Source organism: Tamandua tetradactyla, chromosome 1, assembly GCF_023851605.1.
Source record: "Tamandua tetradactyla isolate mTamTet1 chromosome 1, mTamTet1.pri, whole genome shotgun sequence".
NCBI lineage: Eukaryota > Metazoa > Chordata > Mammalia > Pilosa > Myrmecophagidae > Tamandua > Tamandua tetradactyla.
This window is the reverse complement of record NC_135327.1, coordinates 88,380,099-88,404,949: the sequence shown is the minus strand read 5'-3', so window position 1 is coordinate 88,404,949 and position 24,851 is coordinate 88,380,099. Positions and strand designations below refer to the sequence as shown.

Genomic DNA, 24,851 nt, shown 5'->3' with positions numbered 1-24,851 from the left:
CAGGCCGAAGAGAGACATTGCTAAAGACATTCATTTCTTTTCTGAAGTTTTTTTTTTTTTACTCCATTGGTAATTCAGAGTGACTCACAAGTCAGCTTTGCACCACTGGCTATTTTAAAGACAGAAATATGGGCCGTAAATAAAGCCTTCTCATGTAAGACATATTTGCCCCCTACTCTAACCCCTCCAGCTTCTGTCCTCCTTTTTCCACCTCCAGCTCAGAATCAATGGACTATCCTACTCTTTTCAAAGAATTGAGCATTGAAAAATTTGCTTTAGAATTAGTAGCGTGTTGCCGAATCACTGTGACTGTTCAACAACGCACTGTTCTGCCCCCAGCCCCTTGTTGGGGTGCCAGGCTCTGAATCCTGGTCAAGGGATGAGGCCATGCCACATGCTACCGAAAGGTTTCTAGCCACTAATTCTCAGAATTTGGAGAAGTATCCTGCGTGCACATGACTGTGGTTTTAGCATCTTGCACTCATTACTATATCCAGGAAGATAAAATTTTTATTATGCAACAAAACTGCTGTTCTAGGATAATTTTCACACAAAGCAATTGTGTTCTTGACTGAATCAGCTTAAACAGAAATAAAGGGGCAGGAAATAAACCTGGGGCAGGTTTCAGGTCTTTAAAAAAAACAGCTAATTTTGGAGAAGCACTTGGATATGCAAAGGAAACAACCTCTGAAGAATAAACTTGTTTTTCCAAGGAGAAACAAGTGGCCAGAATCATCACATCCAAGTACAATGGAAGTTCCTAGTCTTCCTTTCTTTGTACACCAGATGAAAATATAATCATTAGTCCTTATGCATTTTAACCATTTTGAAATTTTCAAACATTTAAGAGAATACACGGGATCCCAGGAATCCCACCAGCTTTCCCTGTGGAAGTTGAGTATTGTTTTTTGAAGGAACAGCAACAATAAACATTTAGTTAGCACCTAAAACGTACAAAACTCAAGGGGATACAAAGGTAAATGTGGAACTATGCCATCACATCAGTATCCTGTAGTTAAAATGGTCTGAATAAACTCATCCAGGTTCTAGACCTCATTATGTGTGGCAGTTCTTTCTTTCAATCAGGACATTTTTATTGAGAACTTTCTTTGATCCATCTCTCTCCTGAGTGGTATCTAGCACATAGGACCCAACCCCTGCCCTCCAAAACAGTCAAGCAAAGAGGCAAAATAAATGTTGCTTTACAAAGCTAAACTTTTATGTCTGCTTGATTATGTATTGAAAGTATAGGAGCATAGATGAGGAAGGAAGAGATATGGGAAGAAAGAAGAGGTCGTTGGGAAATGAATGGATTGAGAAAGCATAATAGTTCAGATGGCACTTAATATAGACATTGGCCAAAGCAGGATTTAGTTGGAGTCAATGACAGGGGAGAGAGGGAAAGAAGCATGTCTAAAGAAGATGAAAGCATAGGATATGGTTGGGGCCAATGAGGAAATGAGTTACACTAGAACCTTCTCTTTCTGTTAGGGTGGGGAAAAGAAGAGTGGAGAGAAGATTAAGGAGTATCTTGACAAAGTAGACTGTACTAAACAACTAATCTATCTTAATGTGTGTTTTCTGAACTGCAGTAACATATATACAGCATCAAATTTCTCCTTTTAATCACTTTTAAGTACACAATTCAGTGGTATTGATTACATTTATGACACTGTTCTACCATCACCACCATCCATTATGAAAATTTTTCCAACACTCCAAATAGAAGCTCTGTGCCTATTAAGCATTAACTCGCATTCCCTACTGCACTTGATAACCTGCAGTCCACTTTCTGTCACTATGAATTTGCATCTTTTAGTTATTTCATGTAAGTTGAATCATACAATATATGTCTTTTGTGTCTGGCTTATTTCACTCAATATGGCATCTTCAAGATTTACCCATGCTTTAGCATGTATATATCAGAACTTCATTCCTTTTCACAGCTAAATAATATCCCACTGTTCGTGCATATCACATTTTGTTTATTTATTCATTTGTTTATTCATTTGTTATTTGCTGACAGCCATCTCAGTGTTTTAACACAGTACAATTTCTTGCTCATTTAACAATTCTTTACAGATTTTTGGTGGGTAAACTTCCATGTGGTGACTCAGGGATCCAGGATCCTTCCATTTTTTGCAAGGCTTTTGATGTCCTCTCCATTCAACTGGCTACCCATCTACTAGAGGGAGAAAATAGGAGCACAGAAGATTGTGCATGAGAGATTTTTGTGGCCTAGGCCTAGAAACGTATAATATTATTTCCAACCGGCTCCCAGTCATATGGCCACACCTAATGCAAGGGAGGCTGGGAAATAAAGTCTTGATCTGTGTCTGAGAGAAAAAGAAATGGATTTTGATGAGTATGTAGTCTCTTCAACATTGACTTTCAATCTGAGTGGGTTGAATTCTATCCTGACACAGTGGTAAGCCGTCTTCCACCTCAGCAGAGTGGTTCCATGCTCACTGGGAAAGTAGGCTCCATTAAGGAACGTGTTTTTGCATGTGGCGGTCAATGCTTTGTCTCTGGTATATGGTAGGTCTTTAACAAATATTTGATAAAATATTGAAATGATGGGTGTATTAGTTAGGGTTCTCTAGAGAAACAGAATCAACAGGGAACACTTGCAAATATAAAATTTATGAAAGTGTCTCACGTGACCGTAGGAATGCAGAGTCCAAAATCCACAGGGCAGGCTGCGAAGCCGACGACTCCAATGGATGGCCTGGATGAACTCCACAGGAGAGGCTCACCAGCCAAAGCAGGAATGCAACCTGTCTCCTCTGAGTCCTCCTTAAAAGGCTTCCCATGATTGGATTTAGCATCACTAATTCCAGAAGACACTCCCCTTTGGCTGATTACAAATGGAATCAGCTGTGGATGTAGCTGACGTGATCATGACCTAATCCTATGAAGTGTCCTCATTGCAACAGACAGGCCAGCACTTGCCCAATCAGATGAACAGGTACCACAACTTGGCCAAGTTGACACCTGTCCCTAACCATGACAATGGGTGAATGCTGGAAAGGAAACCAGGACATCTTGAACCTTACAGGATGTATTAGTGGAAGAGAGTTGAGTCAGGGAAGCCAGTTAGAGGGCTTTTGTGGTCATCTGATAGAGCCTGGGTTAGCCTAACAACCATAGGAATTTGTTCATTTTTAGAAACAGAAATGTTTACTTCTGCTATTTTAATTTTGTTAGATTGTGACACAGCCATAACTTATGGTTTAACCAGAGATCCCTGCTGATTTGAAATTACAGAAGCAGGTTGTGAGCTGCAACTGTGCTCCTAAGAAGGGCCTGGGACTTTATTTAGAGGCATTAATTGGAATCCAGCCTTGGGACTTGGGCTATGCCACAATACTGCAACCCAAACAAAATAAAACTTGACTAAACCAGCAAGCCCAGATTGTAGTTCAAGTTACTTTAACAGACTCTTGGGAAACACAAACTGCAGTTGTATTATGTATGCAAAATTTGCTCTTTGACCTTACTGTAAGGAAAATTACTGGAGTGCGCATAATCCTTTGCCAGCTTTCCAGAATGTTGGACAAGTTAACTCCTTTGCAATTGTGCAATATTTTTCTTAATTTTAATTTTAAAATATGTTTGAAAAATAGATGCTGATCCAACAAGAACAGAGAAAGAATATCAATGAAAAGAATGTGTTCTCTGTGCACCTAAGAGAAGGCAACACACCAGGCAACCTCACATGGCCTAAAACTTCAACATTTTAGGAAGTTGCTCACAGCTGAATTTCTTTGAAATTAAGAGCTAAGGGCAGTGTCCTGTCCTGTTTGACTCTTGAGTTTTATGTATAAACTGTGGCAAACCTCAGAGTCTGACCTGGACTCAGGTTACCACCCTCTGAAATCTGGTGAAAGGCCCTCACTTTAAGATTATGCAGAGTTGAGTGAGGAATCTCACAATAGCCAGGATTCTTAAGAGATTTTTGATGATTCTTGCTGATCAGGAAATAATGTGCAAACCACAGAAAAGCTTTTTGTGGTATTTTAGCATGTTCTCTATTGGTTTGGGAAGAATGTACTATGAAAGAGGTTAAAACTAACAAATATTGAAGAGGACATATAAAATGGCCTCCCCTTTTCATTCTTCCCCACCAAAAACAAACTAAAATAATAAAGATGGTGAAAGGGAAAGGAGAAACACAGGACGAAGTAGGTTGGGATGGCAATGGATATGACCCAGACAGCTATGTCTGGTGTTAATGCAGAAAGTGGTGGAGAGCGTGTGAGGAAATGCCTGGAGGGAATCTCTCCTGTGTGGGGCCCGGGACTCTTTGAGGTGGGAGTTACTCATTTCCTGAGGCTTCTTGAAATATAAATTACCCACTTGAGACAAGCCTACCTGAAGTTTCCACTAGTGTGGTTTCTAGCTCAAATCCCAGAAAAGCCAGATCACTAAAATTCTATTTGCTTAATGAACTCTTAACCAAATTTACTGATTTTATGAACAAAAAAACAACTTAATTATTCATGAAAATAATAGGAATTCATATTTCATGAAAGAGATTTCACATCCTTCTTGCAAAGTTGTTAGGTGTAAAGTGACTGGAGAATACATTTTTTTTCCTGCCCCTGTTTTCTGACTATCCAGTTGCAGGTTGCTGAGGCTGGAAAAGCAGGTGCTTCTGGTGAGGGAAAGATGAGGAGGTGTTGGCATAATGTATTTTTGCATTCTTGAGAGAGTAAAGATCCTAAAGGGAAGAGAAAAGGGGTATACTCAAGAACAGAGGGGAGGTCTGGGCATCAGAGGTTGGTGATCTAGAGGACAGGGAGGTTGGAGAATGAGGGGCAGTGAAAATATCCGAAGACCCCAGAACTTTCTCCCATAGGCCTCTGAGGTTCTGCCAGTTCTTCCAATATCAGTCATCAAAAACTTTATTACTAGTTAATGGAAATGGATTTTGTTAGCTTGGCAAAGTCAATGAAATGATGCTTCTGAAAATTGGCTCTTCGTGTATAGATTCCAGCAGATTGGTTCCCTCCTCCAGCTTAAACCTCATTAAGCCATCCTAGCAGCACCTTCAAGCTGTAGGTCTGGAAGCCTTCCTGGAAGAAGAGGTCCCTAGGACCTAAAGAAGGATGGGGGTCTGAAAGAGGAAGAAAAACTTTGTTTCTATAGTAAGGGAAACTATAATGATATGCAAGGAAGTAATTACTATAAAAGTTAGGAGAGTGATCTTTTATGATTAGAAAGTGTTAAGATATGGACAGTGCATATGGAGACCTTCCAGAGAGCCTAAAGAAATTCTATTTCTTAACCTAATGGTAGTAGTTACAATGGATTTGAATATATTAATTCGTTAAGCTACATATTTTTTTCATGTGGTGGCTTTCTGCATTTGTATTTTATTTTACAATAAAAATGTAAAGGGTTCCTAGAAACCTACAACCTCCAGATGGTTTCCTAGGTCAGATTAGTCCTGAAATGCAGAGGGGCCAGGCTTTCCAGAACATCAACTAGTTCCATCCCCTATCCCATCTTATTGACAGCCCTTTCCAACATGAAAAAGTTAGAATGGGCATAGCCCAAATGCCCATCAAGATTGGGAGAAAGAGCAAAGAAGAAGGTGGTGTAATAACAGAGAAGATAGGATTTAATAAATGCGTATGACTGCTGACTCATTATACTGATATTTCTCTTGGAACAGCTAGAAGGAAAAACCTAAAATTGTGAAATTGTAACCCATACTAAACTCTGAAATCTGTTCTACAACTAATTGTTGCAATGTGCTATAACATTTATCGCTTTTTTGTATATATGTTATTTTTCACAACTAAAAAAAGTAAGGGGAATAAACTGTTAGCAACAGTAAAAACAAAACCAAAGGGCTCCTTTGCTTGTTTGGGGGTGAAAAGAGAGGCAGCAGTTCCACTCGGGTGAACAACTCCTACTGGTTTCTCTGGGATCTCCCTGCATTTTAGCACTGAAAGTACCATACCTGGGGACCCCTTAAGTCCTAGGCAAACTGATTTGGTTGGTCACCCTTGACCTTGGCCAAAGTCGGTCTTGAGAAGGAGAAAGATACAGAAAGATGGTGGTGGGTGGGGGACGTGTTGTCACAATCATCTGTTTAGGGACCATCTTTTTGCAGGTACAATTTGTACTGTGTACAGGGAGAAAACGTATGGACCCCAGTGCTCACTCCTCAGTGCTCACTTAATACTACAGAAGGGCTTAAGTTTGTTCTGGATATCAGTTTTGTAATATAAATGCATTTAACATCTCTAAATGTGTTTTTGTTGTTCTCTTTTCTTCAGGGAGGCAGAACTCGGTGCGTGAGAGAAGTCTGTCCTATTCTGTCCTGTCCACAGCACCTTAGTCACATTCCCCCAGGACAGTGCTGCCCCAAATGTTTGGGTGAGTGACTGTTTGCAGGTCAATGAGCAATGTGATTCATTCTCAGAAGTTCCGCTGAGAGCGTTTGTGCTCACTCTTATCTTGCATGCTGGTGTTCTCTGGTTTTCTGATTCTATGGCTCTCAGGAGACAAATGCTGCCCTAAGTACATGAACTAAATTGTGTACAGGGCTTGACTCTTTTTTGTTGCTTCTTATCTGTAAAATAATGGATACTTCTTACTTCTTATCTAAAAATGTCCATCAGACAAACCTAGAATAACAACCCGGTTGTTATTCTCAACAACCCTTGTTGCTGAGAACAGTATGAAATAAACTATTTTTAATTGGGTATGTAGCTATTAGTAGGAAGGTGTTTTTGAGGCATTTGAAGTCAATATATGGATGAATATAAACTAACATTACTGTTAGAGACAAGACCATGTGGGAAGTTATTATGCTAGAAAATGAGAGAATAATAGCCAGTAGAAAAGAGTATTGGCTATTTCTCATTGAGCATTCACTAAGTACCAGGCACCATGCAAAACACTTTCTATGCTTTTTCTCATTTATTCTTCTCAAGAAGCTGTGAAATACAGGTACTAAACATACTATGTAATTCCTATGTATAATATAGGTGCTATTTTTAGTTTTATTCTACTGAGAAGGAAATTGATTCTGAGTTTTCCCAGCGAGTATGTATGGCGTTTACATCTAGATACAAGTCTGTGTGATTCCACAGCCCATGCTGTGACCTGCTGGGAGGGCAGCACGCAAGTTGCCAAGGAAAATGTGAAAATCCATGATGGGAAGTTTCTAGAACAAGAGAAAGTCTGGCTTTTGTTCATAATCCATAGTTCAGCTCCTCAGGCCCCTGAGCTGGTTGAGGTCATATTATTTAAAATTCAAATGAAAATAGTTTAACCCCATCCACCATGTATGGTAGAAAATCCAGCAAACTCCTAGAATCTGCAGAGATCCTTGAGGGGGCTAAGATTTTTCAGGCTGCCTCTGGCTTTGTGTTTCTGCTCTTGATGATTCTCTCTCTCATACTTTCTTGCTCTCATCTTTTTTTTTTTTTTTTTTTTAACATAGGCAGGCACCGGGAATCGAACCTGGGTCTCTGGCATGACAGGCAAGAACTCTGCCACTGAGCCACGGTGGCCCGCACTCTCAATTTTTTTTTAATATCATTTTGTATAGGGGGAGGGTAGCATCTCCCTCTCCGAGTCTTTTCACATTTTGGGGTGCCACTGAATCAAGGCTTGTATAGCAGATTGTAAAGGTTTGTAACCAGTGGGGTTGATTACTTTACAGAGAAGCATGGTGAATAATATACAATGGAATATTAATTTTTCTTGTTCTTAAAATGTCTTAGCCATTTTGCTCCCAGGAAAAATTCACTGGTGATTGTCTTTGTTATTTGGACTCTAGCCTTCTCTGTTACTGCCCCACCCACCCACCCCGCCCCACCACTTCCTTGAATCCTCTCTTTCATAATTCACTTTCCCCAACTCAAAAAATTCCTGCTCATTTATTTTTCTCATTTCCAACTTATCATAGCCATACTCTGAAGTTTATCTTTCTACAACCAAATCAGCTAATAAAGGGTTTTTGTTGTTGTTGTTAAACTAAAACAGTTTTCTCCCCTTTGAGGGGTTCTACTGCTAAGTCTTCATCTCATAATCGTTTGCCTTCCTGCCACATGTAATACATGTATAACATATATACATACACACACATTTTATGTAAATAAGAAATAATTATAAGAACAAAGGAGAATCATTTAGACATGTCTGCTTGAAGACATTTCCACTTACATGTGTGCTCCTCGGGTTGCCAATGTGTGTTTGTGCCTCTGGAATAAAATTAACCAGTTCACTGTGGTCGAAGTCATCAATCTGTGGATCATGATGGAAGCAGTGTTCCATCCAGGTAGGAAGGTCATGACAAAGGAGGTGTCTTTGGACTTGGCCTCAAAGATGAGTAAGCTTTATTTTTACGTTTTCAAAACTGTTAGCATGTACCTGCTGAGTCAGCTCAGAAGTTTCCCACATGAGCAATGGTTGTAGTGTTGAATGCAGGTTTTCCTGGTCATTTGCGGTCATAAGACAGACTACAAAAGGAACAGTAGGTCTTTGTAAACTTGAAAATCATGATTCTCCCAAATGAGACCATTTTGCTTGTACTAAACCCAGAATGATGTGGAAATGGTTTTAACTGGGCTATACATGTAGTTTCTGAATCTCTTTCTTGAATGGTTTATCTTACGTTGGGCCATGATGACTTTGGGATAAAGGTAAGATCTGATGTTCTTTGGGGCTGAAAAGAAACATACGCATACAACAAAAGGCAGGAAGGAAGAAGCAGACAAGGACTAAGATGCTTTCTAGATACTGAAGTCTGAGACTGGTTAGACTTTTGGCTGATTGGACACTGGCTTGCTGCTACATTTTCCCTTGGCTAGGATTAGTTCACGACATTCTTTGCCTTTTGCATTACAACATTACCTTCCCCTCCTTTCTCATTTTCATGTAGCATGAGTTTAGAATAATTCTTTAGAGGTCAGTGTGCACAGAACACCCAGTGCACCTATTGGAGTGACACAGCCCAGGGTCATTGTTGGATTATGCAGCCACTCATAATGATACTTGTCATCTGCCATTTATTCAGGGTGATAATGAGAGCCAGGCACTGTGCTAAGAGCATTATACCAATATTTTTATGTGCAATTTACATTTTCTTGAGGGATTATTTAAGCCATTGGTCACATTTGCTCGGGGGACTAAACTCATTGAAAGGTCTGGTCATTCATTCATTTATTAATTCCTGCGTGCATGTAGCCATATTTAGTGCTATAATGGCACTACAAGAAGCAGGCTTTGAACACAGAGGAAGGGTCATTCATTCTAGAAGGTGTAAGGAAGTGACTTGGAGCTCAGCTGAGAAAAAGACGTGCTTTGATTGATGAAGGAAAGCTTGACTGTGTGAATATACTTATTTATATCCTGCCTTTTGCCTAAAAAGATTTAAGGCCACTTGCAAAATACACGAAACATATGTGGATAAAAGACAGGAAAAATATAAATAACTAGGTCATCACAATTTTTAAAATGCTCAAATGAAGCAAACCTATTTTTTAATTATTAGAGGGAAATATATCTGATGGATTGATATAAAGACGTTGATGTTTAAAATAGTGACAAAAGACAATGCCATCATTTTTATAGTAAATATAAAAAAAAGAATTGCTTAGGACTGTTTCTTATACTATCATACTCTAATATGAAGATGTGATTTGACAGAAGTGATTGTGATGGGGCAAGCTGAAGCCATGTAATTTGGGCTATACACAGCTTTCTGATGCTTCTGTGTAATCCAAGAGGAAAACTTAAAGAAAGGGTGGTTTTTAAAAAATTTTTTCCAGATAATTCCTTTATGGAGTCTGTAAGTTGTCAGGAAGTTCAGGAGACTCAGGACGGATGTGTGTACCTGAGAATTCCTGTGTCAGTGGGGAGATGAATACTTGTTAGGTGCAAATGTAATCGCTGTGCTAACTGTTGTCCAACCATTAAAGAGTTTTTGGTTGTAAAACCAACATTGTAGCTGATGGTTACATTGTGTTATTGGAAGGACCCATCACTGAGACCATTTTACAAGCAGAGCCAGTAAGACTCCAGGAAATCATACCCAAGGTCATAAGGAAATTCATATTGAGACAGATTATAATTCACTGTATCTTTTGAGGATCAACAAGTTAGCTCCTGGTGGTAAGAACTAAACTAATGATTTAGATCTGAGTCTATACTACGTCCTGGCCTTGAGGTAACTCCGATAAGAAGAAATCATTTTTCTTGACTCCTGCTAACAGTAATTACAACTCTAATTTTAAGAACAGCATTTAGTTTGTGTCTATAGATATTTCCAGCATTTCATTGAGCCTACTGATAGAGATTGCTGTTAACTATTTTTTTTTGTATGCTGTATGATGGATTCACATTTCATTATTTTTCCATGTGCGTATTCCATTATTGCAGCACCATTTGTTGAATATTTTTTTGTTTGCTTATTTTTTGATTGTTTGTTTTACTTTTTTTTTGTTTTGGAGGGGGAAGTGCATGGACCGGGAATCAAACCCAGGTCTCCCTATGGTAGGTGAGAAACTGAACTACCCTCACACCCCCCTGGCTGTTACTATTTTTATAAGACAGAAAAAGTATCTGTATGTAAATCTTAGGAGTGGTCATGAATGCTTGGCTTCATATCTTAGTCCTTAATTAAGGTAACATTATAGAGCTGTTTTGATATGCTCCAGAGAGGTAGAAACTTTTGAATACTGAAAAAAAAACTACAGGATTGCACTCCTCACTTGGGGTTGCTTCTTCTACCCTTTTGATTACCTGTCCAAGCTGACATCCCTGGAAAAGCAAGCAAATTCCACAGAGATATGATTACTGTGAATAGTTTGCCACTTGGTTGTGGAGTTGGATTCTGCTTCTCTTCTCTCTTTGTATTAACCTCCGCTTTAATGCCAGACAATTTGAAGTTTCCTTAACTGAGACGCTATTTCATTAGTTCCTCTTTTTTGCTCATTCTAGTCCTTCTTGGTATGTATTGACTTCTCCTGCTCCCCCAACCCCACCAATATGCACTTTCTGGATAATTTTGTGTGTTCTTTTGAATGCTGATCACACACCACATACTCAACAAAGTCTTCTCTGGCCTCTCTTGCCGCATGGTTCCCAAACTGGCCTCTGTCTGGGAATGTCCCATGTTACTGTAGTGTAATGATCTTTTTGTCGACTTGTCTCTCCAGTAGTGTCTTATTCATCTTGCACTTATTCATCATCATCGACTGCACAGCGCCATCTCTCCCTGAGAATAAAACCCAATAAACACCCTTCTCCATCTCTGAGGCCTACTTCCCACCACATTTTGCTTTCGAAACTCTCGGTATTTCCATACTGTGTTTTTTGTTCACCCCAGCCCCCTGTCTTCCTGCCCTCCCTCCATTTATAGATATAAAATACACTGTCTGCCTTCCTTCCCACTTTTTTGTTACATTGGTGTAAAAAATGTAAAACAAAAAAATTTTATGAAATAACTGTGGTGTGTGAAAGATAGAAGAAAAACTGGAAATCTGATTCCACGTGTGTTTGGGAGTTGCTTGGGGTTGGGGGTCAGGGGACAGGGGATGGCTCTGGGAGGAAGGAGAGGCAACCTTCGGTCCTGTCCTGTGCAGGCCGGCCCCTGTCCCATGGAGACCACATGTGGGGTGAGGGCGGGGAACCTGCTGATCGTTCTGCTCTTCTGGCCAGGTGCTTTTCTGTCAATTTTTATGGAATGCACAGGAGTTTGTTTTATTTTGTTTTTTTTGTAAAGCTTAAACAAAACAAAAATAAATCTACATCTTATACTTGAGCCTCCATACTTAAAAAAAAAAGGAAAAAAATAAAAAAAAATAAAAAGAAACTGGGACGCAGTAAAAAAAAAAATTATTAATATTCTTTGAACCTACAAGATTCAGGGTGGAGATGAAATTCTTTTTAGAAAGACTCCAAATGAATGGCTACTGGAGATCCCTTGAAAACATCTGCAACAGATTTATCTGATCTTCTGAGAGCATGGAGCATTCCTGTGATGTAATTGCTGATAACAAAATGGGGCACCCCTGGCTTCTGTCTTGCTGATGCTGTGCTGTTGCTTCCCTCTAGGTCAGCGGAAAGTGTTCGACCTCCCTTTTGGAAGCTGCCTCTTTCGCAGTGATGTTTATGACAATGGATCTTCGTTTTTCTATGATAACTGCACAACATGCACCTGTCGGGTAAGTTTCTCTGCGGAGCTGTGCGCTGACAATGTTAGGATTTTTATTTTTAGTGTTAACATTTCAGCCCGCAGTGATACTGTGCTATTGGTAAGAGGCATTACCGATGTCATTTCATGAAAGAAGTCAAAGTCCAGGAAGTCCAAATGTGTACCCCAAATTATAACTCACTGTCAACTTCTGAGGACCAGCAAATTAGCTTCTGTTGGTACAAGCCAAACTCTGAGGGGCTATCTTGAAGAACTTTACCAAATCAGACAAACACATGGGCAGTGTTTGAGTTCTCCAAGTTGAGTTCTGTGACATATCTGGTAATGAGCATGGCTTTAATCACCTTCAAGAGAAAATGAAGGAATATATTTACAGTTCACAACAAGGTAAGCCTAGTAGTTTGGGGAGAGAGTATTTATGTGTTGCTCATTGTGCCATTTCTTGCTTGAGACACTGCTTGCTTTACTTACATGGCACCTGATGTGTAATTTCTGGTAAAGAAAGGAATTCCATGGCTCCAGATTTTTTTTTTTTTTAATGAGACACCCATCATGCATTCATAGTCTGTTACTTGTGCAGTGATTTATTTTTGGAATCAGGGAGATAAATATGTAACATGGAGGAATTCAGAATCGTCCCTTACTGAGTTAACTCAAATATCTGTATAGCATGAGTTTAGAATAATTCATTTTGGTGGTGATGGTTGTTGCTGTTGCTTTGATTTTAATAGCTAAAGAGCTAGAGAGGGAAAGGGAGGAACTTTTCTTAGTGTGTCATGAGTCAGTAGCTGGGATTAGAGTTCAGAAGTTCCTGATTACTTCAGGCATGCTTTGTTGAGTAGCATGCACTTCATCAAAGGGGTGCCTGGGTAAGGGCTGAACTGTCTGTTCCTTGGCACTGAACACTGAGTAATTTCTAAGCCCAAGAATACTTTCCAAGGCTCCTTCTTCCCTCCTGTGGTCTGTGCTATTCAGTACTAAACATATAACAAGTCCTTCTCTTTGCCTTGCCCTCCATCCTCAGGTCCTTTCTCTTCCCCTCTAGGAATTTCACAGGTTATGACTTCTTCATGGAGATACTAAGACTTTGATGAAACCCATACATTCTCAATTATCTTGACTATAGTAAAGCCAGGCGTACCATGAATGACAATTAGTTATGCTTGCAGGGTTTTGAATTTTATGAATTCTTTGAGAGATGATTATGCAATACATCCTATAGCTCAACAAGAAGTATAATGATCTTTTTCTTTCAAGAGGTTGTTATATCAGAGTATGAATTTGCAGTCATTTTTGGGAGAATAGATGCTTGAAAAATCAGGCTGCAGTCATTCATTTGATGTCATCAGAATTATTTTCAATCTGCTCACAGCGTTTCTCTCCAGCACCACCATTCAACACTGCTCATAATTTACACAACAGGTGCAAGGAATTGTTTAATGTTTCTGTACCTTCACATTTTTGATTCCTCTACCTGCATCATACTTGTCTTCTTTAAATTTAATTAGCAACTTCCTCTTCATGCACAACAGTCTATCTCAGATGTTTCTTCCTCCAGAGAAGCTTGCCCAACCCATCTAGAGAAGTAACTATTCTCTCTTCTCTGCTAACTCTATACTTTTACTAGCTTTATTTATCATATATTGCAATTTATTTGTTTACATTATTGTAACCCCTCCTTGTCTGTGAGCTCCCTGAGAGCAGAAGCATATCCGTCTCTGTGGTTTCCTTTCTTAACACAGTACTAGGCACCTAGTCTAATGGTTGCAATATATATATTTACTGAGAGCTGGAGGATCTACAGTATATATTATCTGAGAATAAGTGTGTGTCCTTGTTATTTCAAACTGGAAATCAGGACATGCTATTTGACAGCATTTATCTTTTTCCAGCTTGTAAATTGCTCTTTATAATAATTTCTACATGCTAGGTACTTTACATATTTCATTTAAACCCCACAGCAAACCTGAGAAGTAGGTATTTGGAGATGATGCATATGAGGTTCAGGGAGATTAATTTCATCAAGATCACATACTTAATAAATGAATTGGAAATCTAATCTGGTTCTGTTTCATTCTAAATCCTTTGCTCTACTATAGTATCATGTAGTTAGAACCTTAAAAATAAAGGATAACGAATGCCATTGTCTGTTTGGAAAAGCAGCTCCTAGTCATATTAATTTTAGATGGATGACTCACTGGAATAGTACCTGCAACTGAAAGTACCTCTTGAAGCCATAAAATTAACATGGAGGCTACAGGAATTGCTAGGTTATTTTACACAAGCTGTTTTATATGTTAAGCACAGAAATGAATCCTTTTTCAAAGCTTTTTAGTAAAGGCTGTGTCTTGGAGATTGCTTGGTCTGATTTCTCTGTCGCTGATCTTATGCTAACTCAATACTTTGTTGGGATCCCTGCTCAGCTTTTAGACACTTCTTTCTTCTGTTGCTGTCTTCCACACATTTCATAAATGGTTTGCTGTTACAGCTGATGACCTATACCAGGTGAAATTGTATCTTGTCGGCTAGGGAACTAGAGAATTTTACTTTCCTTTAACCGTTCCAAATCTCCTGAATTTGTTGTTAAACTGTCATTCAGTAACAATTACTGAGCTGTTTCATTTATGGACCAACATTTCTTTAGAAATCAAGCCATACTCCTTTAAGTGACTGACATATACTTGTCAACATGAGAGGCTAAATGACCCACTTAGGGTCACACCATGTAGAGTAGAGTCTTGGAACCCAGGTCCAGTTTTGGAATTTTTCATTCAGTACTACTGTGGAGACAGAACACACTTAGAGAATTTCATTTTGAGTTGCAACATCAGTTCTTAATTTTTACTCTTAGATCAAAGATGTTCTACCTTTATGCCAGAGTCCCCAAAGGTAAAGCTGAGGAGGAGGCCCTAAAAAAATACAATCAGTGCAGGGCACAAAAGAGGAAAAGGGCAGGGAGAAACAGAGAGGTTGGCACACCGTGAACTGGACCTTCTCGCCACGTACCGGCTAGAGAGGAATCATCGGTCTCTTGAGCATTGCCTTATGAACTCTTGGATGGTTCATAATTGAGCCCCTCAAATTCAAGTCCAGGTCTTTAATCAGCATGGAACATTTGTAAATGAATGAAAAATGCATTGCAATAAATTAAATTATGGTACCTACTGATTTCTTTTTAAAGAAGTCAGTTTGCTGTGGGTTGTTAAAGGAAGGACAGATTGAATGTCTGTTTGGGTTGGAAGTCATTTTTAATTTGCAGTTTGCCTCTGGGCCCCCAGGACTCTACTGTGGTATGTAAGAAGAAGTGCTCCCCTCCTGGAGGCTGTGACAGAGGAGAGGAGGCCTGCTGTGAGGAGTGCCTCCTACAGGTGCCCCCAGAAGACATCAAAGTGTGCAAGTTTGGCAACAAGATTTTCCGGGTAATGTCACAAACAGACTTCATGGGAACAGCTATATTGACTTTTTTTTGGGTGGGTGCATGGTCTGGGAATCGAACCTGGGTCTCCCACAAGGAAGGTGAGCATTCTACCATTGAACCATCTGTGTACCCTGCATTGACTTTTTTTTTCCTTCCTGTATTGAGTTTTAAAGATAAAATACAAATTGGATCATCTCTATCTCTTGTATGTATATGTGTATATATATATATATATATATATATATGTTTATATGTGTGTGTACATATATATGATAGTTTAGAGCAATGCATATAAATACATACAATACACACATATGTGCACACACATAAAACATATATATTTGGAGCCAAATGCAAATAGGGGCAGATAAACAGTTTTTTGAAAAATGTTTTTTTCTCAGCTTTTTATTTGTTTTATGAAATATTTTAAACTTATAAAACATTATTGCCTTTCAAAATGTGGTGGGTTGGAGATTGGGGTTGAGCTGAAGAAGGCATCACCTGGACGGCATGACATTGGGGGCCTAAATTCCTGAGAACATCTCATCTGGCGGGAGTTGCTTCATAACATGTGTCAAGATGATGCCCCTTTGTCAAGACCCCCCATGGTTCCGTAGCTTGATGCGTTTAGAAGCTTTTCAAAAAAGCTGCCACTTCAAAGAGAGGTTTTTCTCATTTTGGAAAATGTTCAGGTGGGGATGACCATGGAGTAAGGGGCCGGCATAGCGGTCAAGCAAAGGTGAGAGCCCTGCCTTGGCCATACCACTTGACATCAGATACCGATTCCATGTGTGCTTACCAGGATTTTCTGATGGCCCAGTGGGAACTCCGCAGTGACCACTTAAACAGCAGGATGTAGATCATTCGTTGTCTTTGCCTGACGTGCCTCCCATCTAGTTTCTTCCCAGGGTGGTGGGGGACACTCTGTGCTTGAAGACACTTTTCCTGATACCAGTGAGACTTGAGACCCCTCAGGGCTCAGTCAGATGGGGAAGTGCCTCGGACAGGTTGCACTTACCTAGACTTCCTAGGACACTGATTTTGTCCATAGATGGAGGGAGAGTTTTTGTTAGTAGGGAATCCGTAAGAAGACATGACGTGTGTCCAAGGGAAGGTGCTACTTGTGTGCTGTACTCACTCCAGGCATTCAGAGCCATCATGTGTCCTTATAACACGGTCACTGGTTGCCCCAAAGCACTCAGATGAGATAGACTCATGCTCATGATAGCCTTGTAAGTGATTGCGGCCTTAAAGAATTTAGTGTCATCCTTGCAGCACTGAGTGCTAGAATTCACCAGAGAACTCGGAACAGTCAGGTACCCTTCTGAGCATGCTACTCTATTTTTAACAGTCTGCTGCTTGGATCTGCAACACAGGGAGGAATCCTCATTTTATTTCCTGGTCCAGCTCCATTGCCTGTGCACTCTCTCCCACAAACAAGGATGCATATCCCTGCATGTCCTCATGAGGTGCAGGGTCTTCCTGTGGCTGGGCATTTGGCAGTTGAAGATTATAAATTCAATGAGCTAAATCTTTCTGGCTGAGCAAGGGTCTAGTCTAAGAAATGTGTCCCAAAGCAGCACCTTGCTTTTTTGTTGTTGTTGCTTTTTCTTGTTTTTTAACATGGGCAGGCACTGGGAATCGAACCAGGGTCTCCTGCATGGCAGGCGAGAACCCTGCCAGTGAGCCACCATGGCCCCCCCAGCACCTTGTGTTTTGAAAGGAGAGTTCCAACTTGGGGGGTGAGGGGGAGGACTTATCTTTCTCAGAGTATCCTGTCTGGGGGCTGCATTTTCAGATGACTTGCAGATCAGGTGTCTGCCTGGACACTAGGGGTTATTCAAATTAGACTCTGTTCTTTGTATATTCATGATGTGTGTGGTCCAGAACAATATCCCATCTGGGAACAAACTAACCACCTCCAGACATCTCAATTAACTGCTGGTGCTGGGGACAGCTTAAACCTTTGGTACCTATCAAACAGGGAGAAATTAGATTTTTGTTACTGAATCATATATGAAAATTCATCTTTGTCTCCCAGGATGAAACTAAGTAAACAGTGCATGAGGAGTGAGATACAGATATGATTTGGTTAGACACAAAGCTTCTTTTTATATCCTGGATGGAGAAAACACATACAACCTCTCACACTCACGAGTGCATCCCCAAATCATCACTGATCTTCATCTTCACTCTGAGTGGGTGCAGTTAAACACTTCAAAGTGATTTAGTCTAACAGTGGTCTAACTCAATCAGGATAAGAAATACATTCCTCAAAAGATAGAACAACTTGCTGGATTGGTTCCAGGCTGCCTCTATCTGATAGCAGAACCCTGTGCTTTCTCTCACAGGATGGAGAGATGTGGTCCTCCGTTAACTGCACCATCTGTGCTTGTGTGAAAGGCAAGATGGAGTGTCGCAAGAAGCAGTGTGTGCCCATTAGCAGCTGCCCTCAGGTACACTTTGAATGCAGGTTGATTATCTCTTTAACTCAGCGTCTTGGGAAATGTCCAGTGTATGACGCGATCATATGCCTTCTTCAGAATACACATCTCCCAAAGTTTTCAAGTTCCTAAATGGCCAAATACCCCCTGCAAAGCTCAGCTGCTTCTTTTTTGCAGGACTCACCTTGCCCTTGTCCCAACTCTCCTATGTCTCATTGACTTCTCTCAATTCTTTGTTTTAACTTCTCCAACTCCTGTTAGATCTGCTCCTTCATTTTCCTTTGCTGGGTTTTCTGTCTGCTGGCATCATAACCACCCTTTGCTTCTCCTTTTTGTCTCTCTTCCAATATCAGAGTTTTCATCTAATAGCCATTTGATGTAATGTGAGTTGTTATTAAAATTCCCACAGAGTTTTCTCTTGCCTAGCAGCAATCCCAGCCTCTTTGCCTAAGTTTTCCCTCTATAACGCTGGCCCACATTGTAGCCCCAAATGGAAATAGCACCCTTATGGAAATATCCCTTTTCAGAAACCAATAGTTCCAGTGCATTGAATAAAGCAACCATTATCTTTTAAAGTATGAGCTTCATTGAATTCACCTCAGCAACTTGAAGCCTTTCAAGGTCTTGTGCATTTGGGGAAAATGTCACATCTATTCAATACCTTCCAGTGAATTAAAAAATATATCCTTATATTCAGGACATGTCCTCCCTTCTCCATTATAGAGGCTTGAGTTTTATTCACATCTGTTATTATTATAAACAAAAAGTTGCTGTTTTACTTGAGCGCCAAATGAGGCACAAAAAAACAACAGCTGTTGCTATTGCACAACTGAATAAAGGCGGAGGAAAAAAAGAAAGAAAAAAAACTTAATTAGTCTTGCTTTAAAAAACCTCAGACATAAAACTGAAAACCTCACATAAAAGAAGAAGAAGAAAAAAAGGAGATACAATAAGTAGACTTGACCATGGTCTGCTTATAAATATTCATTGGGAAAAATGGGATCATATCATTTATGCCAGTCCTCAGGGAACCCTCAGTGCTAATGAACTCTTGCAGCACATGTTAGTAATAATGGGCTTCCTTATTCTACAAGACAAAAACAGGGTGCTGTGCCAACTTGGTGGCTCAAGCAACTAGCCTCAGCAGGCTGTGTGGAGTTTCCAGTTTCACTTGAGTTCTGCCACTTGACGGTGTTCATTGTCTCCTTGCTGCAGGGAGGCCAGTGCTTCAGGTCACCAGCTTCTTGTTAGCATTGATCCTCTGTGGACCACACTGGGGCCAGGAGCACCCATCCCTCCAGTCGAAGGTCTCTCCCCCACCCCACCCCCTCAACATCTTGTTGAAGCTGGTCCCTGACTGCTTCTGCCCTGGGGGCCATCTTGACGCTTCTTAGGCATCTTTCCAGCCATTCCTCTGGTTCACACTTTCCCTTCTTGGGGGCCAACACTAGGCCTTTAGAAGACCAGCTGCCTCTCCCATGGAAATCCTGTTAAAAACTCATCACCCCACCACTACCTCCCTGCTTTGCCTGGGGACATCGAAAATAAAAAATAGAAAAAGGCCTGCTCTATCTTTTCTGGCTACTACACATCTCTTTTTCCAAAAGTATGTGTCTTGTTGAAGGATTTTATGTTTGGATTCCCCATCTACCCTCCACCCACCAACTCCCCCGGAAACAAAGCAGTGTAATTTGTGAGAAAGACTGTGAGGTGAAGGTTCCAGTGGGTCCTGGATCACTGTGACACTATCATCTCATTATTGCCCATGCACACTGAGCCTTTCTCTACAGACACAGGGTTAACCTTATTTAATGCACAGGCCCCACATCTGAGGTGCTTTTAGTAGACCCATTTTACAGAGGAGGTTACTACAAACTGGGCTCCCACAGCTAGTTAAATATAACCTGGGTGGTCTTACATGGCTTGCTCTCAGTTTACTGCCCCTCTAATTCAATGGTATTTCAGGTTCCAGTCTTATTTTCCTGAAGAAGAGAGGTGACAGATATTCCTGGGGTGCAAATGAAGGAAATCATTTTGTTGCAGCCCTTGGCTTTAAACAACTCCACTCCATTTGCATAGAATGCCTTGGTCCATCCCCCTGGGCCATCTTTCCATGGACTGGAGTTGAGTTTATTTGGCTTTGTCCTCAACTGCTTTCAATTATGAGAAGACAGAGGACACCTTTATGCCAAGCTACCTAGAAACAGATTAACAGACAACAGGCAATGAGAATATGTTGTGATGCCCCAAATATAGGGCAGCTGAATGAGGCTGAGTTTCAAGTTCCTTTTAACGTTATCAGAGACTTTAATGGACCACATTAGGCCTAGCTGATGCAAAAATAAATCAAACATGGCTGAGGTTTTTTTGTTTGTTTTCTCTGAGTACCTAATTCTACTCTTGATGCAACTGACAAGTTGTGTTTGAGCAATATATTAGTTGTGTGGCCTTCAGACGGGTCTTGGACAACCTCTCTGAGGCCTCTGTTTCCAGTTTCCTATGAATAGAGGGTAAGGAGGTTTGTTATGAAGTTTAAATGAGATAAAGTATGTGAAATGCTCAACATTTTGTCAAGTGTACAGCAGATAATCAAATATTAAATTCTCTTATAAATGGCTAAAGATGATAAAAATCTAAATTGGAAAAGGATATGACCTTTAGGATCATACAAAATTAAGCATGATTTTGGGTTCTGCCACCACTATGGTGAAGGATATAATTTCCTCATCTATGAAAAACGAAGCATTCAGCTCATGAGGTTAAAACGAAGCATTCAGCTCATGAGGTTACTGTGCTTTTTAATAACAATGATTCTAATACTGTCTAATATTCATTAAACTCAGCAGTGTTCTAAGTGTTAACTCATTTAATCCTCACAGCTAACCCCACATTAGATAGCATAAGTAAAATACCTAGTAGGATGTTTGTTACATGGCAAGTGCTCATGAAATGTTAATCTTTTTCTTCATTTCTTTTCCTTTGTGAATGACCCTACAAAGTCAGAGATAAAACAATATAATTCTCTGATATGGGCCATGAAAACATGCCTCCTGCTTTAAATGTCATGCATTAAGCATTTTCAAAAATGTAAAGTAAGAGATACACTGTATTTCCAGAAAGGTAATGGAAAATTACTCCCCATTTTAAACCTCAGCTTCATTGGCTTTGACTGGAGAAAAAAATGACTGAAAATGGATAACATACCACTTTCTAAAAGAAGAAATCTGACTAAACTTGGAGATTGCCCATATCCCTAAAACCAGATGAATTCTGAGCTTGGGTTACTGTTTATTGTTTGGGTTCTTTCAGCAAGCAAAGACAGAACGTAGGCCTTGCATGGATTGATAATTGACAGACAATTCTCATTTTTATGTGAGTGTGTGCTTGGTCTCTAGAGGGCTGAATTTGGATATCAGTGAAAAGGTTGGGTCCAGACTGTCTCCATCTTCCCTCCATGTGAGAAAAATCACACCAGTGAATTCTTTAGGAATTATATTTCTTGGAGGGCAAAAAAACAGGAACATTTTCTAAATGTCTTTGCCTGGCCTTCCTTAGAACATGATACTTGAAACTCTATTTTCATCATCATCATCTCTTTCTGGGGACTGAGTTCAAATACAGCTTGCACTGATTTCATTGGTTTATCTGGAATTAGATTTTAAAAGGAGACTTGTGCTCAGCGGACCCTGTTTCTTAATACTAATCTGTCTGCTTTTCTCCTTTATCAGGGTAAAATTCTCAACAGAAAAGGATGCTGTCCTATTTGCACTGAAAGTAAGTTTATTTCTTTGAAAATATGTCATTACTATTATCGGTTGTCCATTTTGTAGTGTGACAGGAAAAATTGTGGTGCATAGCATGGAATCTATTTTTATTTTATTTTTGTAAGCATAGTATGGAATCATACCACTTCACCAATTCAATTGTAATTCTCTCAGAAAAATAGTAATTTTCTCACAATTGAGAAACATGTAGATGTTTCCATCTAAGTTTATTGCTATGAAAAATTAAGAAATAAATGGTCTGATGGGGATTAAAAAGGACCAGATTACTTATGTACATTTTAGCTGTTAATAGCATTTGTAATCATAGAGGTTAAGGCAATGACTGCCAGTAAAATCAAACAGTAAAATCTAGGCAGGATTTTTCCTCTTTTTTTTATAAAACCAAGTGACTGCAGGTCTTCTTCCCTCAAACTGCACCCCTCTCTCCTCCAGTTACAGCAGCATTTCACCTGGGCACATCCAATATTGCTTTTGGCAAGGTAAAGCAAAAGGTCATCAGGCTGCCAGTTGTCTTGCCTTCCCGATGTTTTAAACTGAATTCTTAAAAGATTCTCTCTAAACATGACCTGTGCTGAAACTGCACTGATGATTGGTGTGGAGATAGACAAGAGTGTAGCAATGTGTTTAATATCATCTAGACACATGCCTTGATCTATTAGCAAATTGCCATTCTAGTCCTCCTCAAATTCATATGGTTCTGAGATACCTTTCTGAAGTGTTTCATTGAAAGAGGGGTATTAATAGTGTCATTGTCAAATTAGCTCTGATGTATGACAAACAGGATTAACAAAGCCACAGAATCTATTAGACTTATTTTACCAGACAGTCAGGTTTAGAGAAGTGGGCTTTGATGACAGTTGAAAGGCAGTTTTCATGTGGGAACAGGTTTGTTTATTACACTTGCCTAAAATTAGAGTTTGTATTAATAGGAGTTAACCTGGCTTTGTTACTTTTTCTAATTGTTTAGTGCTTTTGGTGTATGGATTGGTAGGGTCAGTTTCATGAGCAGTTTATATATATATATATCTATATATATATATATATATATATCATTATTTTTAGAGACAGAGAGCTATGAAAAAATTATGCAAACACTGAAGGAAAGCACTGGTTGAACTAATGAACACTATACTATAGATTTAATAAAAGAGGTTTCCCTTAGAGATAATGAAGTATATATGATAACTCAAAGGCACCCAACCAAGTTTGGTGCAGTAACAGCCAGGAATTAATGTGGAAAGAAAATTTAGCCATGATTAACATGACAGTTGATTTCAAAGTACGCTTATAAACTAGCAATTTAATCATCTTCCTAGAGACCTTCTGAGGTCACCTGTTTGCAGATGGTTCAGAGATTGACTTCTACTTAATTCCTCTCTGGTTGATCAGAGTAGAGTCTAATTTGACAGTGTTTCCCTCTGAAGCCATGTCATTGAAGATGCTTGGATCTCCCCACAAACTCTCTTAGTTGAAATAGAGACAGACCTCAAAGGGACTCCTACTATTTTCTCCCTAAACCTTTCTGATCTGTGTGGCCACCGATCATCATCTCATGGGGGTTTCCTGCTCATCAGCCTAATGAAACTAGATTGCCAGCCTTTTACAGAAGCAGCCAAATCTTGAATCTCTATGTTACAAGAATCAAGACCTTGCGGGCCATGGTGGCTCAGCAGGCAGACTTCTCACCTGCCATGCCAGAGACTGGTTTCATTTCCCAGTGCCTGCCTATGTGAAAAAAAGAAAAAAAGAATCAAGATACTGATTCTTAAGATAGTTGAGAGAAACACTATGTTTCCTTATTACTTTAACAGTTAGAGGCTGGCATTGTGGTAACTAGGAAACTGGTGGCTTATCAGAAAGGGTGGGAATAAAAAATAGATCAGTAATGACAAAAGAGAACTAAGTTTCTAACTGGCCATATTAAGTGCTGTATTGTGTTAAACATTTGATTGAGCCCATGACTTCTGCGCTAGACATTGGCAAGGGAGAAAACCACCTAGCTGGAGGGAGGGTACCTGGGAGGCTGTCACTCTCTGCTCCTGTAGCTAGCAGGGCACTGCTCAAAGAGCCCAGACTTATCGTCTCTGTCCAAATCTAAATTATGTTCTCAGATGGCTACTTCTCAACTTCTTTGCATGTCCTTTTCATTTGATTACTCTCTTTTGCTCTCCGTCAGTTCCTCTGTCAATGCTTTAAAACAAATTCTAGCTGGTGAGGTTTATTTGTTCAGGTTGAGTTAAGAGACGGGATGACTCCTAATTTTTTAAACAGTGCCCAGATTTTCATACGATGTTCAGGTAGACAATTTCTGTTGACCCTTAGCCATGGCTTAAAAGTCTCCAACTTACAGTTGGGCGATTCCCTAAAAAGTTAAACATAGAGATACCATATGACCTGGCGATCCCATTTCTAGATGTATACCCAAGAGAATTAGGGTGGGACTCAAACAGATATTTTTACACATGAATTCGAAAAACTGCTACTTTGAAATTCTTTTGTCATTATATCCAGGGTCCAGAACAATCCACTGGGTTCATTTTCTCTTTCAATTATGAAAACTTCTCTAATAGATGGGTTTCTAGGTCTGAGAAACCAAGGCTGACACAAAACACTAAGGCCAGTATTTTCTAGAACCAGGAAAAAGACTCATTTATATCTGATTAAGAAACAAATCCACACACCTATGCATACATAAACAATTCAACTACTGCAGGGCTCTCCACCTCAGCATCACTGACATCTTGGCCAGATAATTCCTTGTTATGGAGGCTTTCTTGTGCATGGCTGGATGTTTACCAACATCCCTGACCACTGCTACCAGATGCCAATTTCATCTCGCCCCCATCCCCCTGCTGTGACAACAACAATAGCTCCAACATTGCCAAATGCCCTCTGGGGTGAAATCACCCCTGGTTGAGAACCACTGTTTACGGAAAGCTCCAAACAGAGGTAATACCACGGATGGATACAGAAATAAGTGCCTGTGGTACTTATAACAATAACTTACCCTGAACGCTGGTGAG

The 24,851-nt window shown here is 39.9% G+C and overlaps 1 protein-coding gene across 3 annotated transcripts in view; it reads left to right on the top strand.

The window, feature by feature from the left end:
- The window catches only part of BMPER (BMP binding endothelial regulator), a 272,048-nt gene that overhangs the window by 136,196 nt on the left and 111,001 nt on the right, over nt 1–24,851 (top strand). For all 3 annotated transcript variants that reach the window (XM_077120076.1, XM_077120061.1, XM_077120067.1), the window contains exons 7-11: nt 6,291–6,390; nt 12,082–12,191; nt 15,460–15,600; nt 17,951–18,055; nt 21,772–21,817. In XM_077120076.1, the coding sequence (XP_076976191.1) occupies nt 6,291–6,390; nt 12,082–12,191; nt 15,460–15,600; nt 17,951–18,055; nt 21,772–21,817 (502 nt within the window). The remainder of the gene's footprint in view (nt 1–6,290; nt 6,391–12,081; nt 12,192–15,459; nt 15,601–17,950; nt 18,056–21,771; nt 21,818–24,851) is intronic.